Raw genomic sequence first — 27,742 nt, forward strand, 5'->3', positions numbered from 1 at the left:
TAAAGCAGAAATGTATCTGCCTTTTTTTTAATATCTCCTGGTGGTAGAACTTTCAGAATTCTTTTAAATTTCATTTTCTAGTCTTTACTAAATTAATCTAGCAGAATATATTGGTTTACACTTCTTAATTTCTGAAACAATTTTTTCATACTGTTTTTTCCGTGGTCAAAACATCATCATATGAAAAAAAAAGCATCAAGTTTCATAGAATAATCTTTGTGGGTCACTTAAGAAACCTGATGGATTTACTACCTGTACTGTAGGTTTTATTGACATTAAAGATGAGGGGATTGAATTCCCTGTGCTTAATTCCAGGGGCTGTAAGCCTAGTAAGTGCATCTCTAACTAGAGAAATCTTTCTTCAAGTTTGAACATGTCAAAGACTCCTATTATTCCTTTGTTGTTTGTGTCACAGCATGTATTTGGCATGAAGATAACGCAATATAGAGACTGTTGCAGAATATGTAGGTAAAACAAACCTGTCAGGATTTCTGAATTAAGGAATAAACACAAAAATATGTGCTTATAATAGGATATTTGCTTATAATGGCATGCATGCTTCTGTGTGTCAGTGCGTTACGAATTACAATACTTGCATGTTCAGAAGAGTTCTTAGGAAATGACCGTCCCATCTGGCTACATACGTGGAACACGTTTATTTAAATAAAAACAGATTTAGTCCATGGAGACGTTTTCCAGCACACCCAGGGAGGCTGTGTTCTATTCCCACCCCTGTTGCGAATCACACTATTTTGATGAGAATTTCTTCTCATGTGGCCTAGAGCACCACCAGTGTCTCTGGCTTCTGCCTTGATCCTTTTCTTCCCCACCGCTTTTTCCCATCTTTGGACTTTGGTCTCAGCTGTGCCAGTACCGCTCTTTCTGGAGCCGTGTTTTGAACCAAATCGGGGAGCTCCTCTGAGTTAAAAAGACAAATAGAAAAAAACCTCACACCCCAGCAAAGAAAAAGTGGCAGGACCAGGTTAAAGCAGCACTTACTGTAAGAAATGCATGTAAAACAAAGAATCTTGTATAGGTTACTCACTTGAAATCCTGTTATTTTAAAATCCCTTTGAAAATCTGAGCAATCAAATTAGGCAGAACTGTCTCAACCAAACGTTATTGTAACCACCTAATAATCATGTTTTTCTTCTAAAAATTAATCCCTAAATATTAATTTTCTTTAGTAACTCATAGTATTTGATACCGCATATGTACTTTGAGTTGACTGAAATACTTATTGTCTGATTGTGACAACAGTCTTCTCTATATTTCTTACTGTGTGTATAAAATAATGAGTTTAAATTATTTCATTTGCCTTATTTGTTAACAGTAGCTTTTTCTGTTGTGAAGCTATTGATATTTGTTGTTGATACACTTTTAAACCTACCTTTAAACGGCCATGATTTCTGGGGAGGTATATGATCTTCTGCAGATTGCTTTTGCAAATGAACACAGCAATGATTCGATTTACACAGAACAATTAGTCCAAATCCTTCAGTTTCAGTTAGTCCTATACTTTCCCGTATGCCACACATAGGCTGGTTTTATATACGTGTGTTATTTTTGTGGTATGGAATGACCTCTTGCTCAGCGTGAAGCCATTTGTGCTGTGAGCAGTTCACTCTTTTCAGTGTAACTGCAGGAGTGCCAAAGCATTAAGCAGTTGGATTTTAGGGGTGTTAATTTAATCTTTTAAGTGTCGTTTGTGTGCTGCTTTCTGCAACAGCCTTTTTAAAGCAGTCTGTATATAGCCATCAAAAGAGCTGTTGTGATGAAAATCAAACAACCTTGAAGTGTCATAAATTATTTTAATCTCTCTGAATTTGTCTATTTAATGTAGGTAGAAATTTTAAAGTCAAAAAGGACTCCGTAGGAATACACATTTTAACAAACAGGAAAAAGATTTAGCTGGTTAAAAAATCATTGAAAAAAAGGCAGAACCATCAACACTTCATGTTTCAAAATTAGTTTATTAACACCAAAAAAATTGAAAACCTGCTGTTCTGCATGAGTCTCTGACTGTTCAGTAGTCCAAGAAATGCACACCCTTGCCATTAGCCCCTCAACATATTTATTCTGTTGAACTGGATGAGTAAGGATTTATATGTTCTTAATATTTCACACGGTGTTTCGTAAGTTCAACATTACAGAAATTATGAAATGAGCATATGATATATGAAGTCAAGAGTTATTTGGCAAATTCCTCTATGGACTAGGAAAATGTGTTTGTTGTGAGACGCAATTTAAAAGCAATTCTCTTTGTTCTCAAGCAGGCCCTTCCGAAACATCAGAGATGGATGAAAAAATTGCTCTTGCAAAAAGTTACACAGGTAGATCTTTTAGTTGTATTTTTCTCACATCTGTTTTGGAAATTGAATGTGTGAGTTTTACTTTTCAAGGCTCTGCTTCCTTGATTTGAAGTAAGAGTTTTAGGGTATTGGAACTTAAACAGAAATGAAAATGTCAGTTGCCTTAATTTTCAGGTGTCCAAGCAGAGTGTCATATAGAAGGGAATCTTATTTCTTTCTTTTCTAAATTTGAAAAGGAACATCAGGTTGATCACTAAAGCACTAGTAATTTGTGCAAGTTGATATGTTTCTCATGAAATTCAGTCTGTTTCATAATTGGTTATAAAGTTTAATAAACTTCTGCTTATGTATTGTGAGTACAACTTGATCATTTCTTTCAGCTGTGTGTGAGGTGAAAGGGTATAAACAGAACAAGGTATATGGAAGTCTGTGTTTAGTGGAAGGAATTCCTTACTGTATATGAACAATATCTGAAATAAATTTACTTCAGAATTGTACATTTTTTTCAGCTTCTTACAGTCTGTATTAAAAATACTCGTTTGCCTATCTGCAAACACTAGAAAGTATTAATCTGCATTTCAACCTGTGACTTTCTTTATAATGTCAGAGTGCTCCTGCTGTCATGAATTTAAGATTCAGAAATTGAGCCTTTTGTATGTTGTTCATGTGAACGTTATAGTTCTGGACTTTTTGCTTACGAAAATCCTTGCTTTGAATAGTTGATGTTAAAAGTTCCTTTTGTATTTTTATTATGGTATGTCTTTTACTTTATATTTGTCTAAGGAAGCCACCAGGGTTCCGATTGCAGTGAAGGAACAGATGTGGAAATACCGGTAGAAGGTTAGAGATATGAAATGTTTTTCATGAGAATAATTTAACATCATTGGATATTTTTTTACAGAAATATTTGAAAAGATGGCACCTTAATTAAAGTTGTACATCTACCCAACCATTCTCTTTCTACATTTCCACAAGGTTGGCTTTTGGGTTTTTTGTTTTGTTTTGCTTTTAATCTCCCAAATCATGCCACTCTGTGCTATAAGCAAGTTGTGATGGGAGTCATCATTCTTTTAAATCATAAATTGCATTTGTAAGGTGCTTGTCACCCAACATTTAATGCTTTGACATGATGTTAACAGTACATCATTCTGCAGCTAGTTTCATTCTAAGCACCTGACTCTCAAACTTGTCATGAGTATTTTTCGGATGTTAAGGCCAAGTTATGCTAGCAGCAATACTCATTCTTGCAAATCCCATTAGTTTTGCATTGCAGGTGAATATCACCATAGTTAAGGGTACCATTACATGAAATTTAAAAGCATTTCTCTTGATAAAGGAGAATAAAGGTCTTTGCTCTTGCTGACTGCACTATTAACTCTACTTATTTGAGAAGAAATAATCCAGGTACTTTGTTTTCCTAAGCATAATGCCGTGATCTTTATGCCTGGCCGTGAGGAGAGCCTGAGGAAAGGAAAATGTGATATGAAATAACCAAGACTCTGACTTTGCTTTGGTTTTGACTATGTAGAATTTTATAGCTACAGATGCTGAGTGTGGCCCTTTGTGTCAGAATGTGCTTTTGTTACACACCGTTTTCTCAAATGTGTTCTCCTTTACAAGTTTCTGTAAGAGATAGGCTGAAAGTTGCACCCTGCTTTTGCTGAATAGAGTAAACCTGTTGTTTGTGAAGGTTAGTATTTATGAAAAGGTCTATAGGCAGTGATTAAAAATTGCAGGTAGCAGTCTAACTTAAATTTCATTTGTTGTTTAAATAGGCATACAGTCTGGATTCTGTATAAATATTCTGTATAAAATTATTTATTGCTGATCCTCACAAAAATGAGTAAGAAAGAAAAATGGATGGCCGTGTTCGGATTTTATGAAGTCTTTGGTGTATATCCTTCTAACTATTATTGAAGAAATACATATAATAGGCATTTAAAGTTCTTTGGAAAGTTTGTCTGAAAGCTACAGCCTGTGATGCAGAAGATTTGCAGAAATGATTGTTTTCTGCAAAGAAAAACATCAGAGGGATGTACGAACATATCTTTTGTTGTATATCACTGGGGGTTTTCACTGGTTTTCCTCTACAGTAACCTTGACAAGATGGTGAAAAAGGAAGTGGCAAAATTAATGTGTGCCTGGAATCCCCCGGATTAGCTGTAGCTGATAAAGGTGTCTGAGGTCTTAGTGAGATTGGATGAGTGGGGAGCATAGTGTGATTGAAATTCAGCTATCAGAAAGTTAAGGTTATGTGCATCAAAAGAAATTGTTTTAAACTGAATGAAATCACGTTTGAGAAACTGGAGAAAGTGCCAATGAATGACAGCATTTAGAATGGTGAAGAAGGCTGCTGCTTAGGAGCTGTGTGTATTTACCTAAGATCAAAAAATACCTAGTGATGATAATACTTTGTTAAAAAAAATTACTTTAGTGTTTAAATCAGTTGGTTTAATATGGCTTAAGAATAAATTTTCCATCTGGGAGTTTTCTTCCAGAACTCTGTTACCATCTGCTTTGACATTTTTGCATGTTTCTCTCAATGATGACTATTTCTCAGGGATTTGGTACTGGACTAGATGCATCATTTGCCACTCTTTGTGGCTGTTCTTAAATTTCCAAAATTTGTATTTCTTAATTTTTTAAAAACTTTTCTGATGCTCTCAAAAAAGCTTCTAAGTGATCAGTTGATGTGATAGTTATTTTTATGACCATACTTTATGTTCATGTCTACTAAAAGGCCATTACCTCCTAATTCTTTCCTTTTGTTGTGCTTTGCATTTGCTAGTTATCTACCCAGCACTCACTCTGAATTAGATTAAAACGTCATACTGTTTTCCATGAACTAGAAGATATATTTGACATAGTTAGAATATACTCCAGCTAAGGTGTCTCAGTAGATACGGCTGAATCTCTACCATATACAACATCATGTGAAAAGCCTTTGAAATGGAGATTCCCGTTTTGGGAATACGTTTTTGGGACTTATTCCCAAAGTGATAACCATACTGGCAGCTTACAGAGATCTGAAAGAAGGTACTCCTCAAAATGCACAAGTGCAGCATTACTCTGCCAGAATAATTAAAATATATTCCTTCATACACCGCTACTTAGTTTTGAAATAATTTCCAGTATGTTTAGCTTCACTTTTTAAAACTTTACTGCAGTTAAATGCAAATTGCTCTTTCTCCCACTTAGTATTGATAGGCCTAATCCTATTTATTATGTTGGTGCAGACTGCCCCGACGAAAGCATTGTGATTATGAATTTCCCTCTTATTTTTCACTGTTGGCCTTGCAGCCTGTTATGGAAATCTTTATAATGCAACACCTATGAGTCTGTATAAATGGTAAAGAAATATATCATCTTGTACGGGCACACAGCCTTTGTTTATATTTTCAGTAATCCTTGATAACAAAGGGAAAAATATTTAGGACTGTATTAATCCTATTAAGCCAAGAATAAGGAATTTCCTACTGTCATTAACACCCAACTCTGCGCTGCTGCACAGCAATTTAGTAAGTATAATCCCCTCCTCCTTACCCTTGTCTAGAATTGCTTAAAGGCTTATGGTAAAATATCTTGGCTTCTGTTTTTGTTGCACGCTGTGAATGCAGAATGTTTCAGTGAGCCAGGGGGCTTCTTTGACAAGCATTAGTTTATATACAAAATCACGGAGTGTTTGGTTAAAAATCTTTTGTGTGTCCATCATTCAGCCGTCCTGTTTTTCCCCCTTCAGAGTCCTCCCAGCATGCCCCTTCAGAAACAAGTGAGGATCCTGAGGTCGAGGTCACCATCGAAGGTTAGTTCTCCAGTTCATTGATTTCAGCCCATTGGGCATTTTTATGTTTAAAAAATGTTTTACAATGCCTGCATTACGTAGCACTGAATAAATAAGATTATGTGCCAGTGTTGACTACAGTTTGGATTGTGCACTGCTTGGTAAACATATCTAGTCTGAAAGTTTTATAAAGCCACAATATACTGAAGCATATTGGACTTACTGGGCTGGTTTTGAAATGATGCGTGACAGAGATTTGCATCTTTCACATATTTTTCAAGCATTGGTAATAAAGAATACTCATTATTTAACAGCCATTAATTCAGATTTTTAAAAGATTCATTCTGAAGAATACGTTGTTTTATAAGCACACTGTAGTTATATAAAACTTCTGGTTAACACTAGCTTCTGGGAAGAACTGTACCATAACAGAAATGATGTAGGTGTGTAAGTAAATGTACAGGTGGTGTAAGTAAGCTTCAATTTATTTGTCTAATATTAATAAATATGAGATAAAAACCTTTATACTTGCCACCTCCCTTTCTGGTCTAAATGGCACTGAAGGCACTAACTAGCATCCATGTTGTTTTCATGCTAGAATGTTGGTTGGAAGTCAGCTGTAGTTCTTGTATTTGTGAATTGCATGTCCTGTAACTGCTTTAAAACACTTCTGAGATTGGCTTTTGCAATGCTTGCTTCTGGAATGGGTAAGGTTAAGACCACCAAATTAGCAATTTAGAAAATAAATTAGGCAGTGCATTTTAGGACAAAGTTGACACTTCTGGCATTACTTGCACCTTTTTATAATCCAGCAGTAAAATAATTCTTACGTTACCTCAACAGAAAAGGTAATAAGAGAATAGTCATTAAGCTCTGTGTATGTGTAAAGGCCTTTACCACAAAAGTAAAAATGCTCTGAAAAGGTTTTCTCTGACAGAATATAATACAAATGCATAGGTGCAAGAGATGTCAATATGTAATATTATTCTTCCTAATTAAACTATACCCTCGGTGACCTGGGCAGATGCTATTCTATATGTGAAATTAATTTTAATTTTCTTTGTCTGCTTTAACCATTTCTTTTCTCTAAGGTTGCAGGTATTGGTAATTGGACAGTCTTAAAAATTCATTAACGGGTAGGGAAGATATTGTTTTGGATTGGGAAGTGACTGGCTAAGTAGCAGCTCACTGAAAAATACCTGGGTTTTGCAGTTTTCCCCTCTGTCTGTGTGTGTTTGAGGTAGGGCTGACCTGTTAAATGAATTTCAGTGACGTCCATCAGTTTTACATTGGTTTGAAACCAGTTTTAGTGCCTTTGAGCTCTTCAAGATAAAACTTAGGTACTGTGTTTCAAGACTTATTAGTGGAAGGATATTTCCAATTAGATTAAAAACGTAGTCTGTGTCTGCACAATTTATTTCCTGATTTCTTTTGCTGTTGCATGGTCATTTTATGATCAAGAGATGTCCAGTTGTGTTTCAGAACACAATATTGTTTTCCTTAAGAAGTACAGAAGAAACTTTGCTTTTTTGCTATCTTATGCCTTGTGCTGGCTCTCTTACGCAAATTGTTCCTACACGGGCCAGTAGCTTTCTGAAGTTTCTCAGATAAGTAACACATAGCAAAATTTGGTGCCCTGATAAAGCACAGTTCAACACTTGCATTAGAGCTTTGAAATTCAAAGCAGTTCCAACATTGCACATGAGTTCTCTGGACATTAAAACAGCGATATTTTTATGTTTCTTTAAGATGATGACGACTACTTGCCCCCTAACAAGAGATCGAAGAACACTGAGTCAGCTAATGAAGCTGCCAATACTGGGAGAAGAAAAGTGAGAGAGTTCAATTTTGGTAAGATAAAAATTAAAGATTCGTTTATCTCTCTGCTTGTTTTATAAAAAGGTATTAGACAGTTTCACACGGCAGGAGTAAGACATGCCAGTGCAAGTATTCATTTAAGAGCCCAGGGCTCTTTGTAGGTGTATTCCAGCAGTATAATCATCATCACAGGCTACCTCTGTTGTTTCTCATTATACAAAGTGACCATCTAAATAGACACTGCAAGTAATTTAATAAAATAAAAATAAGTCTAGATTGTTGTCAGCTCATTTCTTGGACATTAATATAAAACTGAATTTACTAGTGTACTGAATTATGACGAACCGGAGGTCAGGAGCCTGTCTAGCTGGTCTTTCTTGATACGTGCTGTGAACAATGAAGATGTGCTGAGAGTGCCACATTTGGGAAGGTAAACAAGTGACTCTGTTATGCCAAGTAGCCTGCCTTGATCCCTGTGGACATGCAAAAAGTTGGGGTCTTTTTGGTGGTGTTCTTTCATGACGCCTTATGTAGAGTTCTCACTGCAGGAATGCATCCAAACACTGTAGTTACTCTGGTTAAAGATACTTCCCATGTGATTTGTTGCAGCCCTGTGCCTCTCCTTTATTTCTTGGTTTGGTTTGGTTTCTGGGCAGATATCCCATGAATCTATGTACTTCTATAAGGTTATGCACAACCAGGAATATGTCCTTTGGCACAGTGTGTGAGATGTTTATTAGGAATGTTGGGATTTGAGGTCAATTGGAAAATCCCCGTGGAACCTCTTCTGACATCTGTTTTGCGTGAAAGATGTTATTTCAAGCTAATTTCAGCAAAACTGAATAAAACATTGTTGAGAGCTCTATTCTCAAAAGATCATTAATACTAACAGGCAGTTCCACACGGAGCATTAGTTGGTTTTGGTTGGGTCAGGAGAACACAATGGCAGCATTAGTAGAGGAGAAGACTGAGCAGTTAATACTGCAGAATCTTTTGCTAGAATATATTCCCTTAGTGGAAAACAGCATCTAAGCATGGCAGGCCAGCAGTGTTTGAAGGGAATAAACAGTGAGCTGGATTAGACATGGAGAGCAAAGGTAATAAAATATTAGGATGATAAAAGTTTGAGTTGAGATTGCAGTGTTGAAACACCAGTTAAAGAACATGTCACAGCTTACCTGCTCACTGTTGCTCTGAGTTGACTTGGTAGATCATCTCACTGGGCTAGTCACAGGAAAGCTTTGCTCTTAACCACCTGCCATGCAGTTAGAGTACAGTGTTTTGCAGTTCGCGTTTTTCACAGATCTTTATTCCTGGGCTTCCTAAATTGTATTGAGGTTCCTGCCCCTTGTATTCACTTTTGGGGTTCACCTACAGAAAGTGGTATTTCTCTACAGTGTTGCAAGGTCCAGTTAAAACACAAAATGAACGTGAGAAGCTTTGAAGAAATAGACTTCATTTGCTGTAATGAAAAAAAGAGCAACTGTTGGTAGTTGCAGTGCTGCTGTTTGGACTTTTCGGAAGACTGCACCTTTCTCTAATGAAGTCTAATATTAGATAATTGGACAGGAGAGAGGAGGTGTTTAAGTCTATCATGAATAGCTGCAGAATGGCAAAGGCACGTGTACTCAGAAGACTGGAAAGGAGGTATAGGTGCTTGAGAGAGAAATCTGTCTCATCTCATAAGGACTTTCAGTATTTTGCGTAACACTGATGAGATCCAGATGTTTGATAGCTGTGAGTTGGAGGGACTTCCTGTATGTCTTGATTGAGTCAGAGATCAGGTACCCCAAGTGGCCTGAGAAACAGGGTGAATAATGTGCTGTGCTCTTAAGTTTCGTGGAAACAGGAAATGAAAGTGGAAAACAAAATAATTGTAACCAGGGGAAGAATGAAGTGTCTGGTAAAATGCTTCATAGAAATTGATCATCTTTGAGCAGGGAGGTTGGATTTAAAAAATATTTCTGACCCAACTATTTCAGGTTAAAAATATCTTTGCTGAAAGGAACTGACATTGCCAGTAAAAATCTCTTCCCACGTTGTTTTGCTTCTTAGAGATTTTATCAAAAGTTCAGAAGCTTGAAGTTTTGTCTTGCAGTTGTGCAAGACTTCCAGGTTAGTGGGAAAAAAGTCCCTTAGCTGTTGTCTCGCTATGACAGTGATGGAAAGTGTGTATAGTTTTTCCCCATTTTGACACGCTGTTGAACACAGGTTTTGCCAGCCTGCAGCATGCTTAGACTTGCTGTGTGTTTTCCATTTTATTTCCCCACAGAGTACTGTGTGGCATGTTGATGGGAATAGGAATGTGCTTAGTACCTGAGCATCATTTTGTGCGCACTCTGCAGGTTGCCTCTACTGTAGTGGGATGTTATCTGGAGCAGAGAATGGGGTGAATTGAAGAGACTGTGGATGGGCTGGGGTGGTTTTCGTTTTCAGGATTGTTAGTTAATTGCGATGCTGTTTCCCATGTATCAGAAGGTGCATATGTAGGAATAGAAGGAAACCACCACTTATCTTGGTGCCTATGGGAAAGCTAAACTGCGCTGCAGTGTGATTACCAAATTAGAATATCAGCTTAGCTTTGTGGTACATCTTCAACTTTGCTACACGAGCACAAAGTGTGTGACAAAAGAATGTTTTTACAGTAATTGGTCTTAATCCAAGGGGTTAATAATGCTGACAGTCTGATTAAAAATAAAGCCAGTTACCTGATAACCGCTCTGAATTTTGTCTCTGTTGCCTAACTTGGCAATTTACTCATAAAACACAAAAGTAGCTAAAAAACAGTGTGCTGATCAAAATGTGAGCCAGTTTATGATTTTTTTCAGTTGCCTATTCTCTGTGTATCCACCATTCCAAATAAACATGCCTGTTTTATGGTGTATTTGATTATTAATCCCTGTAGTGTTTCCATTGGAGGGAGAGGGGCATGGCAGTAGTTGCTTGAAAATATCCAAATGGAATATTTGGCCAGTGATTGTGGGGTTTGGTGACTGAGAAAAATGAACCTTTGACAAGTTAATGGCCTCTGTAGGAACGCTCTTGTGAGCATGCTGACAAGCAGAGGGAGACCAGGCTGGGTGGGAGCAGCTTCTCCTAAAATTGCGGCAACAACCAATATTCAAACCAGTATTATTTGTATACTTTTATATGGCTGCTTTGTGGCATGACATTCTTTTTGGCTGTTCTCCCTCTGATGACAACCAGCCTGAGTTTTGGAGGAGGTCATTTGCTGAGTCTGCCTCGGAGCTTGATGAACTGAAGGGATCTCAACTCTGACACTTTCCTCTGGGTTACAATCTGCAGTCACACAGGTGCCTTTCAAAACCCTTGTCCCAGAACTGTCCATGTGTGTTCACCAGCTCTGTTGAGTAAAGCAGAGTTTCTCCTTTAAGTCAGTAAATTCTGACTCATATTTTCCTGACTCTTACTGGTAAAGCTGCTATTAATCCATTGTTCTGTAGGTCGACAAAACATGCGGTTGGTGATTGTGCTGTAATCAGAAAGAGCTTCATCTGGCTATACATCTGAAGTTAGAGGGAGAAGTATTGCAAGCTTGAAGTGACACAGGAGTAAAAACCATTGAGCTCAAGACATTTTTATCAGCTAAGAAGCTATGTACTACAGGATAGCAGTAAAAAAGGTGGCAGAAGTAATTATATAGATTTATCCACAAGGATGTTATTTCAAAATATAAACAGGTTAGTTGATGTAGGTGATATGCCAGGTCACTAGAATGAAGAGTTTATGTCTGGATGACAGGCAGTGTGCCAAAACACCTTTTCCCCTCTAAACAAGGCCTTGTTCTTGCCTACATGTGAAGCATGCTGTTTTCTTGATATCCATGAAATTACATTTTAAAACTATAAGCTTAAAAATGGCCACCAAAGTTGTATACGTTGGTCTGAGAATGAATATTTAAAACCATTTTGATACAGACTCAAAATTCAATTCTCTCTTTTTCTGATATAAGAATTTTTTGACAACTGGCAGTGTAATAGCTTGAATGGCCTCATTTTTTTACCTCTGCAGTTACTAGATTCAGGTCTTCAGTGTAAGAAATAAGCTGTAAGTACGGTTGCTTATTAACTCATTCATAAAGGCCAGCCAGCATCTGGTACTACCTACAAAAGACTTGTGGCATGTTCCTAAAAGCATTGGGATAGCACAAAAAGTTGTGAAAACGTATGCGCTCTGTCACAGGCAGAAAATTAGGTGTTAAAACTTTGCTGTTTAATCCAGCTCTCCATGGAACACATGATTGGATTTGGATAACTTCTGTCTTGCAGCCTGCATCTTCTTTCAGAAATAGGATTTATAGGGATGTTTTGCAACATCAGGACTTGGAGAAATACTGGATTAAGGTAGAGCATGGCATGATGCCTTCTGACCCAGATAACTGTACAGATTTGCACCAAAACAACTTCATGTACTCGCTGTAAGCTTTATCAAGCTTCACTAATTACGCTTTTCAGTGCCGGGATTTAGATAACTATCACCAGCGCCTGCAAACTGACTTTACCCCTGATGGTAGTGAGAGCTGCTGACCGAGCCGTCAAAAAGAAACCATTTTTGGAGTTACTTTACCCTGTTTTATGTCCTTTTATTTTTTTAAACTTGATTTAACATCTGCACAAGTTTTGGAGGTAATCTTAAACATTTTATTCTATCATTTTTCTGTCTGAATGTATCCATGTATTTTATGGTATAGCCTATACCATACTCCACAAGCACTTGTATGCTAGTGAGCAGTAAAAGCACACTGCATATTTCAGTTAGTGGTAACATAGATCTTACAAGAGATTCTCAGTTTCATTTGTACTCTGACATATCCTCCTCTTTTCTTTGCAGAGAAGTGGAATGCGCGAATTACAGACTTGAGAAAGCAAGTTGAAGAGCTGTTTGAAAAAAAATACGGTATGTGTTACACTCCTTTCCAAACAATTGTAGTCCTTTGACGCTGTAAAGCACAACTCTCTGCCATGCGTCTTGTTGTTGGCTCAGGAGCACACCAGTACTGACAGCACCAAAGGGTTAAATATTATTAGAAGACCTAAAAGAGGGGAAAGCAGTTTTTTTGATGAGCGGAGTAATTCCAAATTTGGGTACCTGTGTTTGGCACCTAAGTGCGAAACTTGATTTTATTTTTCAGTTGTGCTCAGTTTCCTGGAGTTCCAGTGTGCTTATGTCTGGGGCCACCCACATTTGAGAGAGCTGGCCTTTTTTCTGTAATTACACTGAGTCCTTAAGTGAAATAATCTTTTAAAATGGCTCTGGGGAGACGTTACCACTGATTGATTGTTCCTTTCTGATTATGAGTGATTTGCAGTGAAGCAACAATTATATGTTAATGGTTCTTGAAGAGAAAAAGAAGCACACATGTTAGACTTTCGAATTTGTCTCCAGATGTTGCACCTAGACATATTTTGTGTCCGCATATCACAGACCAGAACAGCATCAGCAAAAATTTAAAAATAAATGGTGGTGCTCCTCTGCCGTGAAAAGTGGAAGTGCTTTCAGAATGGACCTTGTGATGTTGGAGTTACTACATGTTTTGGATGTTGCTATCATCTGACATTTAAACAGCCCACTGAAAGCAACACGCACCAAGTAAAAACAGTTCAGAATCTGATTCACAGTATCTTAATTGCTCTAGAAAGGAGCATCATTCATGGTGAATTGCTTTTAATTTTGGTTTTGGTGTTTGCACATAGCCAGCCTAAAAATCTCCTATGGAGTCTGTTGAATACAGAGCTATTCCTGACTTTCCATAGCAGGCCAGATGGTATTAAATTATCCCCTTTTTCTCTGTGGATGACAACATTTCATTGATTCACAAACCAATTCCATATCACATTCCAATTCTTTCTGTCTGTATGGGCATGCAATTTCCCATTTACTGAAATGAGTTATGGATGTCAGAATTCCCAGAATGCTCCTCAGATTTGTTGGCTTCTGGAGCTCCAAAGCATTTTAGCAATGTCAGCCATTGTCATCCATTACAACTCACATGTCTGAAAATATATTTATTTTTGTGTTTAGATGTAAACTAAATGGTATTACCTTTTATAGTGTAAATACAAGACAGTGGCTTACAAATACAGATGCATTTATAAAAATGAAACCTATATTCAATAGGATTTCTATGCAAAAATGTGTAAGGTTCCAAATCTAAGAAGCCTAACTGCAGACTGCGATGCTGATTGTGTTCTTAGGCTGTCTGAAAAGTATTTGCTAGAACATTTGCTGATTTAAAAGAAATAAAGATTCTCACTTGTAAAAACTTACCTGTTGTTAGTTATTTAAACAAACATGATTTTTGTTACTCTCAAGCTGTTCTTACTTGATGCTGTGTAGTGATCTAGATTTTGGTGATGTTCTTGATCTTTTTTCCGGCGGCTGACTGTGGTTCACAAACACTCGTTTCCATCTGAGGCTCATCTGCTGGATTTGTTACGCTTTTAAACACTTGCCTCAACAGCCTCCAGAGCTGAGAATGTTTTTTTAAATTTCTTGGAACAGATATATGACTCCAATAAAAATCTACTTTAATGATACACAACAGTTCTTTTGGTGATTTTTCTGCAGCTCCTTTGGCACAGGTTTGAATAGCGTTTCTTTAGTCTATTTTGTAAGAGTCATCTTCAGGTTCATGTCCCTGTCTGTACTCATCTAGTCTCTGTCTCCAGTTTTGGCCATCTTATATTTGGCAGTTGAAACTGAGTCTAGTTGAAACACAGTTCTCACAGTTTTCTAAAATTTTGGTACTCAGTTCTCATCGGAATATAAGACTAAGATGCATACAGTATTTTCAAAGCTTCCCTGTTTTATGATAAACATACCTAGAACTGTTCTGCTTCAAAGTGGTTGAAAGAGTATGTTACCCAAATGCCTTTAAAACCTAAACTGTTTTATTGCCTTTAAGAATTTGTGAGTTAATGTGAGCATTTTGTATACACTGATGTCTGAACCACTGGCCGCTTTCATGTTACATTAAGTTGCTTGAAAAAGTGACCTGAGTAGTTTTGCTTTCAGAAACCCAGCCACAACATTGCTGTACTGTAATTTGGCCTTAGCTTAGCCTTTCTCTCCTCAAATAATTTTTTGTATCTAATTTCCATAGCAAAACAACAGAATGTACCAAACTATTTGCAGACCAGTCAGATGGTAATAGAGAATTCTTGCTGCATGGCCTACAAAATTAACGTACCCTTATGAGTATAAAGCAATTAGCCCTCTTGGTATTTGCAAACCATCATGCCATTCTCTAGTATTTGCCAGCCTGATAGGTGCATTGATATGATTATGGTCCTTATAACTTAAAAAAATACATTGAGGTTATTTTCCAGCTGTGGGTGAATCTGTTATTTGCTTTTTGTTTGCTTCAAAAATTTCATTAGAAGTGTATTGTTTATTTCATTAGTGATTCCTTGGAGTTCTAAAATACACTGAAGCTTTAGGAATTCACTCAAAAGAAAGGATGTGTGCCCCTCCTCCAAGGCATTAATGACTCTTGTAACCCAATAGTAGTAACAAATAATAATAATCAGAGCTAACGAACTGAAACGTGCTTGCTTTATAATTAAGTCTAGATAATTTCATCTTTCAAAATGTGCTATTAAACAAAACCAAAATACTGTGAAACTTCACTGTAACAGGTGCAGTCTCTGTTATTAAATGTTTACAGAGTAAAGGGAAAAGAGGAGAATCTGCATATGTATGCAGGTCTGCAGCTTGTTTACTGTGAATTAGAGTGATTTTCAAAACCAAACCCCCACAAATATGAATGCTTGCATGTTTAAATGTGCTGAGGGGGTTATTGCCTGTCTGCTAATTTTAATGTTTTTCAGAGTGATATCAAACAGATAATTTGAGTAGAGCCACAAGCTAGTCTAATGTTTTCATTCTCCTTTTTTCTTAAAGCTCAAGCTATAAAAGCAAAAGGTCCAGTGTCTATCCCATACCCACTCTTCCAGTCGCATGTGGAAGACTTATATGTGGAAGGGCTACCAGAAGGAATTCCGTTCAGACGGCCATCCACGTACGGCATTCCCCGTCTTGAGAGGATACTTCTAGCAAAGGAGCGGATCCGGTTTGTGATTAAAAAGTAAGGAATTTTGCTTTTTTGTCCCTGTATTACTCCTTGTTTTCTGCTGGCTCCATTCTGCTTCATTTTATCTTCAAGAACTTCCAAACTGATTTCTACTGACGTATTCTTTTGCAGTACTGACGAGTAATTTTTAGTTGATGTACACTCTGATAAATTCAGCTTATCAGATCACCAAAGCACCACAGTGGTGGCTGAGATCTGGACAGATCTCTTCAATATTATGGACTTCTTGTCATGGGCAGATCTCTTTGTACTATTTTAATCTGTGGCTGTAATACATGTTGAAAGCCATTGACTTGGGGATATTTTCTGCTGTCTGAGGATCCTGGTCTAAATTTTGGCATATGCTTTTTTTTTTTTTTTTCTTGCTGGAATACCGTTTCAAGGTGTCTATGGCTGTATCTATATGTAGCATCTCCCAGGGCAGGCTTGAAGCCAAAATAGCTACTGGTTCCTGTGATTTAGTTGGATGCGTGTCCTTGGTGTGTCTGGAGGTAGATCAGATAGTGTACAGCAAGAGAGACCTTAGATGTACATAGAAACTGCTTGAGGGCTCAGCTGCATGCTGTAGCTAGCCTGGCAGGGTATCATCTGCCTTTAAAGTGAGGACATGAGACTCATGAGATGTTCTGGGCTCCTTTCTTTGTCTTTTTCTCCTTTATTGCCTTGGTGTCTTTCCTAGAAGAATCATGACATTACTTTCTGCAAAAGCAGGTGGGATTGGAAGGGAGCCTGGACGAGCCTGAATTCAGGATATGCAGGGAGAGATGTCAGCATCTGTGGGTGTCAAGTGATGGATCTCAGAGCTGCAGAGCACTTTGAGATCCCATGCTGTGGATACGACTGTGGCAGAGTGATACGCAGCTTTGGTAGTGGGTGGATATTTACCTTTAGTAGTTTGGTGCTTCACTTCACACAGATGTGGTTTCACACCATAGATGGGCATTTACAGTTTAAATGAAGCTTCTGTGAATAACAGCTGATGTTTTATTATTGTGCAGTGGTGTAGGGCCTAATCCAAGAGTTTTCAAAGTGGATAGGAATCTCCGGATTGCAGTGGTCAAGCTCAGAATTGATGGTAGTGACATCCCATGCCTCTGTGCATGCTGCCTTTAGCATGGATGCTAGTTTCTCAAATCTGAGAGGTATATGTTCAGTTTCTGTCATCCTAATGGGGGTAGAGTACTAATTAATTTGATGTTTCCTGGCTTGCTGACTGGATTATTTGTTAATGAAAGTAAAAACTAGGAATCATTAAGGTTGGAAAGGATCTCTAAGATCATCAGTCCAACCATCAACCCAACACCACCATGCCCACTAAACCATGTCACAGAGTGCCACATCTACCCATTTTTTGAACACCACCAGGGATGGTGACTCCACCACCTCTCTGGGCAGCATGTTCAATGCTCGACCATTCTTTCAGTGAAGAAATTTTCCCTAATATCCAATCTAAACCTCCCCTGATGCAGCTTGAGGCCATTTCCTCTTGTCCTATCACTAACTACTTGGGAGAAGAGACCAACACCCACCTCCTCTCAGGTAGTTGTAGAGAGCGATAAGGTCTCCCCTTGGCCTCCTTTTCTTCAGGCTAAACAACCCCAGTTCCCTCAGCCGCTCCTCATAAGGCCTGTGCTCCAGATCCTTCACCAGCTTTGTTGCCCTTCTCTGGACACACTCCAGCACCTCAATGTCCTTCTTGTATTGAGGGGCCCAAAACTGGACACAGTATCCCAGGTGCGGTCTCACCAGTGCTGAGTACAGGGGGTCGGTCATTTCCCTGCTCCTGCTGGCCACACTATTCCTGATACAAGCCAGGATGCTGGTGGCCTTCTTGGCCACCTGGGCACACTGCTGGCTCATGTTCAGCTGGCTGTCAACCAGCATCGCCAGGTCCTTTTCTGCTGGGCAGCTTTCCAGCCACTCTTCCCCAAGCCTGTAGTGTTGCATAGGGTTGTTGTGACCCAAGTGCAGGACCCGACACTTGGCCTCAGCCCATCGGTCCAGCCTGTCCAGATCCCTCTGCAGGGCCCTCCTACCCTCGAGCAGATCAACGCTCCCACCTAGTTTGGTGTCATCTGCAAACTTACTGAGGGCGCACTCAATCCCCCCATCCAGATCGTTGATAAAGATGTTAAACAAGACCGGCCCCAAAACAGATCCCTGGGGAACATCACTTGTGACCGGTCGCCAACTGGATTTAACTCCATTCACCACAACTCTCTGGGCTTGGCCATCCTGCCAGTTTTTTACCCAGCAAAGACTACACCTGCCTAGGCCATGAGCCGCCAGCTTCCTTAGGAGAATGCTGTGGGAGACTGTGTCAAAGGCTTTGCTGAAGTCCAGGTAGATGACATCCACAGCCTTCCTCTCATCCACTAGGTGGGTCACCAGGTCATAGTAGGAGATCAGGTTCATCAAGCAGGACCTGCCTTTCATGAACCCGTGCTGGCTGGGTACGATCCCTTGGTTGACCTGCACATGACTGTTGAGCGCACTAGATGAACTGCTCCATAATCTTTCCCGGCACCAAGGTCAGGCTGACAGGCCTGTAGTTCCCTGGATCCTCCTTCCGACCCTTCTTGTAGATGGGCATCACATTGGCAAGCTTCCGGTCATCAGGGACCTCCCCTGTTAACCAGGACTGCTGATAGATGATGGAAAGTGGCTCGGCAAGCTCCCCTGCCAGCTCCCTCTGTACTCTTGGGTGGATCCCATCTGGCCCCATAGACTTGTGAGTGTCCAGGTAGCACAGCAGGTCATTAACTGGTTCCTCCTGGATTACGGGGGTTCTATTCTGCTCCCTGTCCCTGTCTTCCAGCTCAGGGGGCTGAATACCCTGGGGATAGCTGGTCTGGCTGTTAAAGACTGAGGCAAAGAAGGCATTAAGTACCTCAGCCTTTTCCTCATCCTTGGTGGCAATGTTCCCCCCTGCATCCAGCAAAGGATGGAGATTCTCCTTGGCTCTCTTTTTGTTGTTAATGTATTTGTAAAAACATTTTTATTATCTCTTACAATGTGTGGTAACCAGAGCAGGTCAAAAAACAGTTCAGCTCTGTGAGAAATGTCAGAATTTTTAATTTTTTTGTTGTTCTAATATGGATAAAACTAGATGTATTTGGGAAACGGAATTGTCTGCTTTTAGATTTTAATTTTTAAAGATTAAATTTTTGATTTGGATCTTTGTTTCCGATGAAGTGCGTCTTAGACCTCAGAGATAATTTTAATGCAATCTGTATGTTTACCATGAAATGTTATGGCTCAGGTGGATATGAGTATCAGGCATGAAAAATGTTTTTGTCAATAGGGTTCCAACCAGCCCTTTGGTGTTAATTGGAATTTAATGCTGGGGATCATGATGTCCCCTGTTATTTTTTTTTTTTCTGATCCTTCAGTGGTAACTTGAGGCTGTAACTCTAGGTTGTTAACTTCTGGTTTATCAAAGTTTATGTCACTGTTGAAGCATGTATCTTAAATCTTTTAGGCATGAGCTTTTGAATTCGACACGAGAAGATGTACCATTAGACAAACCAGTTGCAGGAGGTAGGTCTTCTAATGTGTGAGTTGTACACTATGATTTCCTATTTGACAGTCTTAGTGGTGGCTACCGTTTGCTTTTACTAATAACACATTGCAAATAATTCCTTGTTTTGAATTTTCTTTAGCTACAAAGTGACAGCAATTTTTCACTGGCTATCCAAGCCAGTGTTACTAACGCTCTATCAACTGATTTGATTCAGCTGACCAGAAGGAAAAACAATGAGCTAAGTGTTCGTCTGTTGAGATACAGAGAAAAGGCAGTAGTTTCCATAGTTGATAGAGTTTACTGGGTAGGGAACTGTCTCTATCATGGAATAATTGCTTATATATGGTATTTGCCAAAATTAGATTAACTGAAATGCAGTAATGAACATACTGGTTATAGTGACATTTATTATTGTAGAATCTGACTAGCTCAGATGATGGGACTCCCATTTTCACATAGTAGTGCAAAGACAATACATTCTAACCAGTTTTGCCATCAGGAATACTTTTCAGCACATGCATGATCTTACATGTTTTGTCTCCATTGAGCACCCATCCAAAGGTAACAAAAGTGACCATGTAAAAACAAGACTACAAGAATAGACTTTTGTTACAATTGCACCTATAAACTCATTTCCCCTCAAGTTGGGAGAAAAAAAAGTTTAGTATGGAAAAAAATCAAGTTTTGAAAGAATAGTGCCTTTGAATGGGCACTAGTTGGTAAACTACTTTCCTGGACTTGTTTTTCTCTTCAGTTGTATTCTACTGTCTCTTTGTCTTCAGGGTGTTTTTTTAATTGTCCAATTAAGCCAAGTGTTGAAAGCTTGTATGCCTGAACCAATGGTAGCAAACAAATTGCTCTCAACCGCAAAATGCTAACTGGCAACCTCAGCCTGGTTAAACTGTGAATTTTTAGTAATACCAGAGAAATTCTTAGTTCAGACAGGGACACAAGCTTATAAATGGTAGTATCTGCACTACTGCAGCACCATTATGTTACATTATATACTCATAGTCTTCTGTTGTAAAAAGTATATCGAAGGCTGTACTTCAAGTGAACATTAAGGGTCTAAATTAAGCAAAGAAATTATGTCATAAGGATGTCACTCTAATGTGTGTGGAGGTATTAAACTTTTCCTGCAGTGTAAGTTAACCTAGTGTCTTGAGTCTTAATAACCTACTGTTCCTTTGAGCACCAAATTTGACTACAAAAATAGTAGGTCAGCTAAGGACTGAGTCTTAAACTTAACTGTACTCTTATGTGGGTTTTTAAATTAGCCCTTCTCTGTGTTGTTTTTGTTGTATTTAATATGGCTATACTGATTACAAAGACAAAGCAGGTACATTACATATCCTGTAAAACCCCTGTAGCTAAGAAAACTAGTGGTAACCCATTTTTATGGCGCAGTGTTATAACAGTCACTTCGTGTTACTTGTCTCCACTAACTTGTAATGATGGTATATTCATGTGTGACCTCTGCATTATTTCTGAGAGAAGAGAACGTCTGTAAAAGCTGTTGATAACATCTCGGGGAACAAAACTCAGAAGACAGCAGCTGTCTGAGCCTCCTTTCCCTCAGTTTTCTTTTCTCCCTGTTTAGATTCCCTCTTTCCCAGTAGCTCATCGTCTCCTCTGCTGCTCCACATGTCTGCTGCCACCTCAGGAGAGATAGCTATGTAGCGCCAGCCCCTGCTCTCAGCTCCTTGTGGTTCCATGTCCAGCGTCCTGCTCTGTCTGTAGCCCCTGCTACCTTGTGTCCCTAGCAGGAGAGGAGCGGGATGAGTACAGAAGTTGTATTTTGACTGGCAGAAGAAAGACAATTTGCATTTGCATTCCTGTAGGAAATAGGCTGGTCAGGAAGGTTTTATGAAACGGCCTCAGCCCTGAAGCCCTGAGAAGACTGATATTGGCTCCAAGACAACCAGTCAGGCAGTGATGGTTTGGCTCAGGAAATGGCTGGAGACATGTGAGCAGGTGCCTGTGAAGATAGCCCAACCTGGTGCAGTTCCATTATGGAGGAGAAGTTGTTGCTGACTAAACCCACAGCATGGCAGCTGTCCGGTATCTTGTTCAAGACTGATGAGCTTCCACTTGTTGGTCATAAAGACATATTCAGAAGAAAAAAGTGATTTGTATGATATGTGCTTTGATACCTGGCACCCAACACTGAGGGGACAAACAGGTTCTTTTAGGGATCCTTGGCAGAATGCTGACAGCACTAAATCATAGTTACAATTAAAGCTTTATTTTTTTAGCAGGATATTATAATAAGTATAGCATAGAATTTATTATTAGAGTGGCACAAGATTTTTACAAGCAGAATCAATGTAGCAGAATTTGTAAGTAGCATAATAGAGAATTTATAATACAAAATGGTTTCTAATCTCCTAGACCCTCTGCAGATCGGGTCAGATCTTAATATGTGGCTTGCTGTATCAACAATACAATCATACAACAATAGCAATCATAATCTAGATTCAAAAATAATATGAAAGACGATGAGTCTGTCAGTCCTCAGAGCAAGGAGAGGATGGTGGAGGTGTCCCTGGCCACAGGGGTTCATGGGTCTTGCTGTCCAGCAGCAGTTCCAGTCCAAGTTCCTCCCTTAGGACTTGTAACTGCTTGATTTTATGGACAGTGCTCCCTGTGCTGTTATGCTTCCCTGACGTTGCCACCACTGCCAGGCTGGCTGGGTGCCTGGGACCTTCAAGGCCAGCAAGGAAGGGAGTAATCGGCCTGGCGCCCAGGAACCTTGAGGCCTGTAGGGAGGGGAAGAAGAAATCCGTCTGGTTTGTCTACTTGGTTGATAGGTACCTTCAGGGCCTGAGAATGAAGGGAAAGGGAATGAATACGTGACTCACTTGGTCACAGAGAATGGCTGCTTGCCTTAGAAAATGGCATTGGTTATACTAACCACATTACCAGAGGTTTGGAGCAGGGGGTACCAGTCACAATCCCAAATGACAAGCACGCATGACAAAACATAAGCAAAAGTTGTTACCATTCCTGCTACCAAATATGACAGCACTAAATGTCATCGTTGTGCTCTGTTCTGCTGCAGGAGCAGAACTCAAACTTATAACTGTCTTCAGGTGCAAAACTTTGTCTCATGAGCTCTACCAAAGATGCGTGTGTACCAGCCAATAAGCAAAGATACTCAAGTGGTAAAATGATGGAAGAACAGTATTTAAACTTGTTTTATTCACCAGGATATGCTAATCTACATAGCTGCCACATGTTGGGTTCTGTGTCTAAATTATGACTTAAGTCATGTCTTAAGTAGTGTCAAGGAAACATTTTGGAGAGTTGGAACTTAGCTGCTTGTCATCTCAAGAAGAATGACAAAACCCCTGGAGTCATCTGATGTAGCTGTTAACCACCATTCAAAAAGTATTGCCCACAAACAGTGGGGAGAAATGGATGCTGGAAGTTCAACATGAATATACAGCAAAGAGCAAACTGATAGGTGCGCCTACTGTAAAAGCTTCCTTTGGGGTTGTCAGTGCTTCGTGAAAATTCCCTAAAGGCAAGTTTTCATTCCATGTGCATACCAAAATCTGCACTGAATATCAAGATAATTTTTTAGAAAATGGAACTAGCAAAAAATTAATCCCATCTCCAAATGGGATCGACAGATTGGAGGCAGGTGGTGAAAGCATTGCAGTTCTTCATGCCAGTACACTGTGTGTGTTTTGTAGCAAGAGCAATGTCACTGGTTCAATGAATTTTTATACAGTTTTAGTATTATCTCATTTTTTATAATCATTTTCCTAGTTCCAAGTTGAATCCATACTTCTTCCACATAGTATTTCCTGGGTTACCTGAAAATGCAAGATAGTTATGCCTGCTATAAACTGAATGACTGAAAATATAACCAAAATAATTAGGAATGTTGTTTTTGTTCTCTATCACTCAAATACAGTGAAAGAGGAGTGGTATGCCAGAATCACCAAACTGAGAAAGATGGTAGATCAACTCTTCTGTAAAAAGTTTGGTGAGTACAGTATTATTATTTTCTTTTCTTTTATGACTCTGTATTTCTTAAAAGGTTGCTTTCATTATTTCCTTTTAAAATCTACATGAATGAGACCTTTGATCCGTTTTTTTCAAATATTTAAAAAACTGGCAGTTGAGTGAAAAACAATGTATTATTACTCTGCTGTTTATACAACAAGGTAAATTCATAGTTAAAAAAATTTATAAATCTTACATGTACGGCTCTTCTAATTGCTCTCAATTCATTCCTGTTTGGATTTTTTTCCTTTGATCGTGAATAAAACAACCGTTTACTTATTTATATCCATTGCAGTACCATTAAAATTAGTATTAGAACATTTCTGGGTGAATTTTTGTGTTCTCTCCAATATAAAAGAATAGTCCACTCCATAAGAGCTAGAATAAAATGTTGCATGATGCTCTATAATAGATTAAAAACTTTGGATAAAACTGCTGTATTATGCCACAGTGAAGAACCCAGTCATCTTTGGTCTAGCATTGTGACTGCCCATATCAACATGATATAATATGGTAAATTTTTATATTCTTGATGTGCTGAGACTTGGACTCTATTGGGTTTGGATATCCTGCATTGACCAAGGTTCTAGATTACGATTGCGACAGCCTGAAGATTTGGTAGCTTAGCTAGCTTTTAATAAATGTTGATGACCAAACTGTCCAGTTACTGGATGTATTTTGTTCTAACAGCCGAGGCCCTGGGGAGCACTGAGCCTAAAGCTGTTCCATACCAGAAATTTGAGGCCCATCCTACTGACCTCTGTGTTGAAGGGCTGCCAGAGAACATCCCCTTTAGGAGTCCCTCCTGGTATGGAATCCCTCGCCTTGAAAAAATAATTCAAGTGAGCAACAGAATAAAATTTGTGATCAAAAGGTAAGTGTTTGTTTTAATGTTTGGGTTTTTTTTTTTTAGAAAGAGGCCAAACAAACACCCTTTGTGTAGTCAAGCACTTGGTTTCATTAAGTCATGAAGCATTCAGTTTCTAGTTACTAAATAGGCAGATTAAATATTCTGCATTATAAAGCGGCTATTTGTAATCCAGATGAGTCTTCCAAAATATCTTTGTAGCATTTTCAAAAGTGTGAAATACATAATAGAAAAATCCAAGCTTTTCAATTCATGTCATAACAATTAGTAGTATTTCATTTATATCAAGAATGGACAGATTTTTCACTTTCTGGTTGCAGGCCGGAGCTGCTAACTCTCACTTCAACCGAAGTTATTCAACCCAGGTCAAACACCCCAGGTAAGACAGCTGCTGTCTTCAAGTGGGAATGGAAGGGATTGGTGAGGACACAAATTTGGATCAATGCAACAGTTTTCAAGACGTAACCCTTCTGTGATGAGTGTGCTGACATGCTGTTCATGAGTTTTGAAAAGAATAAATTGATCATTATGAATACGGACGGCTTTCTGGATTATGGTGCAGTCCAGCTGTCTGAATAGCAGAATGGATCGCCTTCACAGCCTGGGAGAACTGGAGTTACTGTCCTGGCCTGAATCAAAGCTCTGGAGCCCTGTAGCATTTCACAGCTGACGCTGTTGGGCTTTTTTCAGGCCTCTGTTGGTACGGAATTGTAAGCATGAAATGCCTTTAACACAGGAAGAGAATCCAGATTGTTTTTTTATTTCCCAAGACAATTGAATGCTCTGAATTGGTGTATTGATACTTTCTTGCTACAGAAGTGTACAATCCAGAGTATGAATCTGCTAGTAGTAATAACACAGACCGAGACACAGGGCTTGCTAGGTTTTTTCCCCACACAGATTTCACTGGATAAACAAACTGCAGCTTCAGGAAATAATTGTGTTGAGCTTCCTGCAGAAAAAAAAGGAAAGAATATGATTTAATAATTATGTAATCAGTAGTCGTCTTACGTCATCACAATGTATTGTGGATTTTGTTTGGGTTTTAGGAAAAGGCTCATATTCAGCAAGAAGGTAGGTAACTCAGTAGAAAAGACTGTGTTCAATATAGAACAGAAGGAAAAGGCACTGTTGATTGGTTTGTTTTGTTGCCAAAACCCCAACTGTTATCAAATTTGTCAATATAACTGACAGTCTGACGAGAAAGTAATAACAGCAGGTGCCAATGACAGCAGTAAAAAACAGCTAATAAAATCCTCTTTCTGAAAGAACTGATGTGCAGTGGCCATGATTCTTGAACTCAGACTGTTTGAATCTTCAGAATAACATTTCTTTTTTGTATTAGTTACATTTTTCACTAACTTATAGGTGAGTCTGGTATTATCAATGTCCACAAAGTTTACCAGGGTCCAGGGTTTGATGTCAGTCAGGTAAATGCAGCACATGTTCTCTTGGGCTTAGAGCCCAGTGAAAACCATTTTCCCAGGCAAAGGCCTGAGGGTCTTATTACTGCAGATGCAGTACTTTATGTTGCTAAAGAACATTAGCAAACTTTATGTTGCTAAAGAATATTGGACCTTTTTTTTAAGCAAAATATCATTCTGTTGCAAAGTAAAAATCCGGTGCCCTCAACAGATAGTCTGCAAAAAACATTTTAATCTTTTTAAGTAAATTCCTTTGCCAGTGAGACTACAACCTGTGCATAAGTATAAACACATGTGCAGGTGTTAAATACCTGTGAAATCTACCAAATAAGTAGGCCAGATTGCAAAAAAATATGAATGCATCTTGCCTTGAGAGTATAAGAAGCTAGAAATAAAGCAGGTCAGGTAATTTGTTAGTCAAAAATATTATTTATTTTGTATAGTTTCCTTCCTGCATGCTTTCCACAATTCTGAATGGTATTAGCTCAGTAGCAGTTGTAATTTGTGGGTTATGATGAAAAGTAATGAATTATGCTGTTTGTCAGAAAAGTAGAGCTTTTTATTGCTGCTAGTGTCCTTTCCTTTCTTCTCCACCTGAGCTACAAATCGTCTGCTCTGGCTAGCACTCCTATAATTGACTTTTATTTATAATAGAGAACAAGATTGAAGATGATTTTTTAATGCTAATCAAAATGTTTAGCAAAGCACTCTTTACCTCCTCATGTTCTGTTCTAAAGAGTGTTATTCTCATGCACTATGATTAATTAATTCCAGCTTTGTAAGAGGCACTAGAATAATTCCTTCCTGCATCTAAAGGCTCTGAAGAACAAGTTCTCCCACTTTGGGCAATATTTGAAATTTGTAACTACATTTAAATAGTTTTTCCATTATGTAGAGAGAATTGCGTGTATCATTTAGGCTGCCATTAATAATCATTACTCATTGTGTGTCCTTGTCTACTCAGATGTGATTGTGTTGATAGTTTACAAGTTCTTGTGTTGAAAAAAATGTGTTCGAATTTACCTGTTTATCTAGAACTGGGTAATACTCTGACATATATCCATTTCTGGTTTTCAGTCAAAGAAGATTGGAACGTCAGGATCACAAAGCTAAGAAAGCAAGTAGAAGAGATATTTAATATGAAGTTTGGTAAGTTACATGTTAATTAAACTGTTTTATAACACTGCTGTGTTTTAAAACTCGTCTGTAAAAAGTTTTAAATTTTACTGTACTTATTTAAACATCAGAAATGTGCTAGGTCAGATGTGGAAATCTTGACCTACTTTTTACTGACTCTTCCCTATAACTGACATAAACGACTTTATAACAACATCCTAGGCCATAGTTTTAGTTGCATGACAGAGGTGATGAAAAAAGTTCTCAGAAGAAAATATTAGCCACTGCAGACTTAGATGTTATCTGTAACAAGATGGACAATGTTGCCATTTGCAATTATTCTACAGAAAATAATAGAAAATCTATTTAAATATTTCTCTTGGGTTTTTTTATTATCTCTGACTAGCAGAGCTTCTGTAAGCCAAGCTTCTTAAAATCACTTGAGATAAAATACCACCCATTTGAGTGTGTAAACTATCATTAAATCTTTATTTTCAGCCCAGGCTCTGGGGCTTTCAGAGGCAGTGAAAGTTCCCTATCCTGTATTTGAATCAAATCCTGAGTACTTGTACGTCGAAGGCTTGCCAGAAGGAATCCCCTTCCGGAGTCCCACATGGTTTGGAATTCCACGCCTTGAAAGAATTGTCCGTGGGAGTGGCAAAATCAAATTTGTTGTTAAAAAGTATGTTTGTAATTCAGTTATTTTTACTCCTGATTTTGAAGTTATTTGATTTTCTTCCCAACAACTTCAGGCTTTAAATGCTACCTAAATT

At 38.5% G+C, this 27,742-nt stretch overlaps 1 protein-coding gene across 5 annotated transcripts in view; it reads left to right on the plus strand.

Moving 5' to 3' along the window:
• Positions 1–27,742, plus strand: part of GTF2I (general transcription factor IIi) — a 79,482-nt gene that overhangs the window by 34,782 nt on the left and 16,958 nt on the right. For 2 of the 5 annotated variants that reach the window (XM_075720284.1, XM_075720288.1), the window contains 11 exons: positions 2,274–2,333; positions 6,052–6,114; positions 7,843–7,944; positions 12,763–12,828; positions 15,835–16,018; positions 19,506–19,564; positions 23,470–23,541; positions 24,252–24,435; positions 24,750–24,808; positions 26,931–27,002; positions 27,468–27,651. In XM_075720284.1, the coding sequence (XP_075576399.1) occupies positions 2,274–2,333; positions 6,052–6,114; positions 7,843–7,944; positions 12,763–12,828; positions 15,835–16,018; positions 19,506–19,564; positions 23,470–23,541; positions 24,252–24,435; positions 24,750–24,808; positions 26,931–27,002; positions 27,468–27,651 (1,105 nt within the window). Of the gene's footprint in view, positions 1–2,273; positions 2,334–3,095; positions 3,153–6,051; positions 6,115–7,842; positions 7,945–12,762; positions 12,829–15,834; positions 16,019–19,505; positions 19,565–23,469; positions 23,542–24,251; positions 24,436–24,749; positions 24,809–26,930; positions 27,003–27,467; positions 27,652–27,742 lie in introns of all 5 variants that reach the window. The other 3 variants (XM_075720286.1, XM_075720285.1, XM_075720287.1) reach the window with 3 other exon arrangements.

Source organism: Pelecanus crispus, chromosome 12, assembly GCF_030463565.1.
Source record: "Pelecanus crispus isolate bPelCri1 chromosome 12, bPelCri1.pri, whole genome shotgun sequence".
In the NCBI taxonomy this organism is placed as follows: Eukaryota; Metazoa; Chordata; class Aves; order Pelecaniformes; family Pelecanidae; genus Pelecanus; species Pelecanus crispus.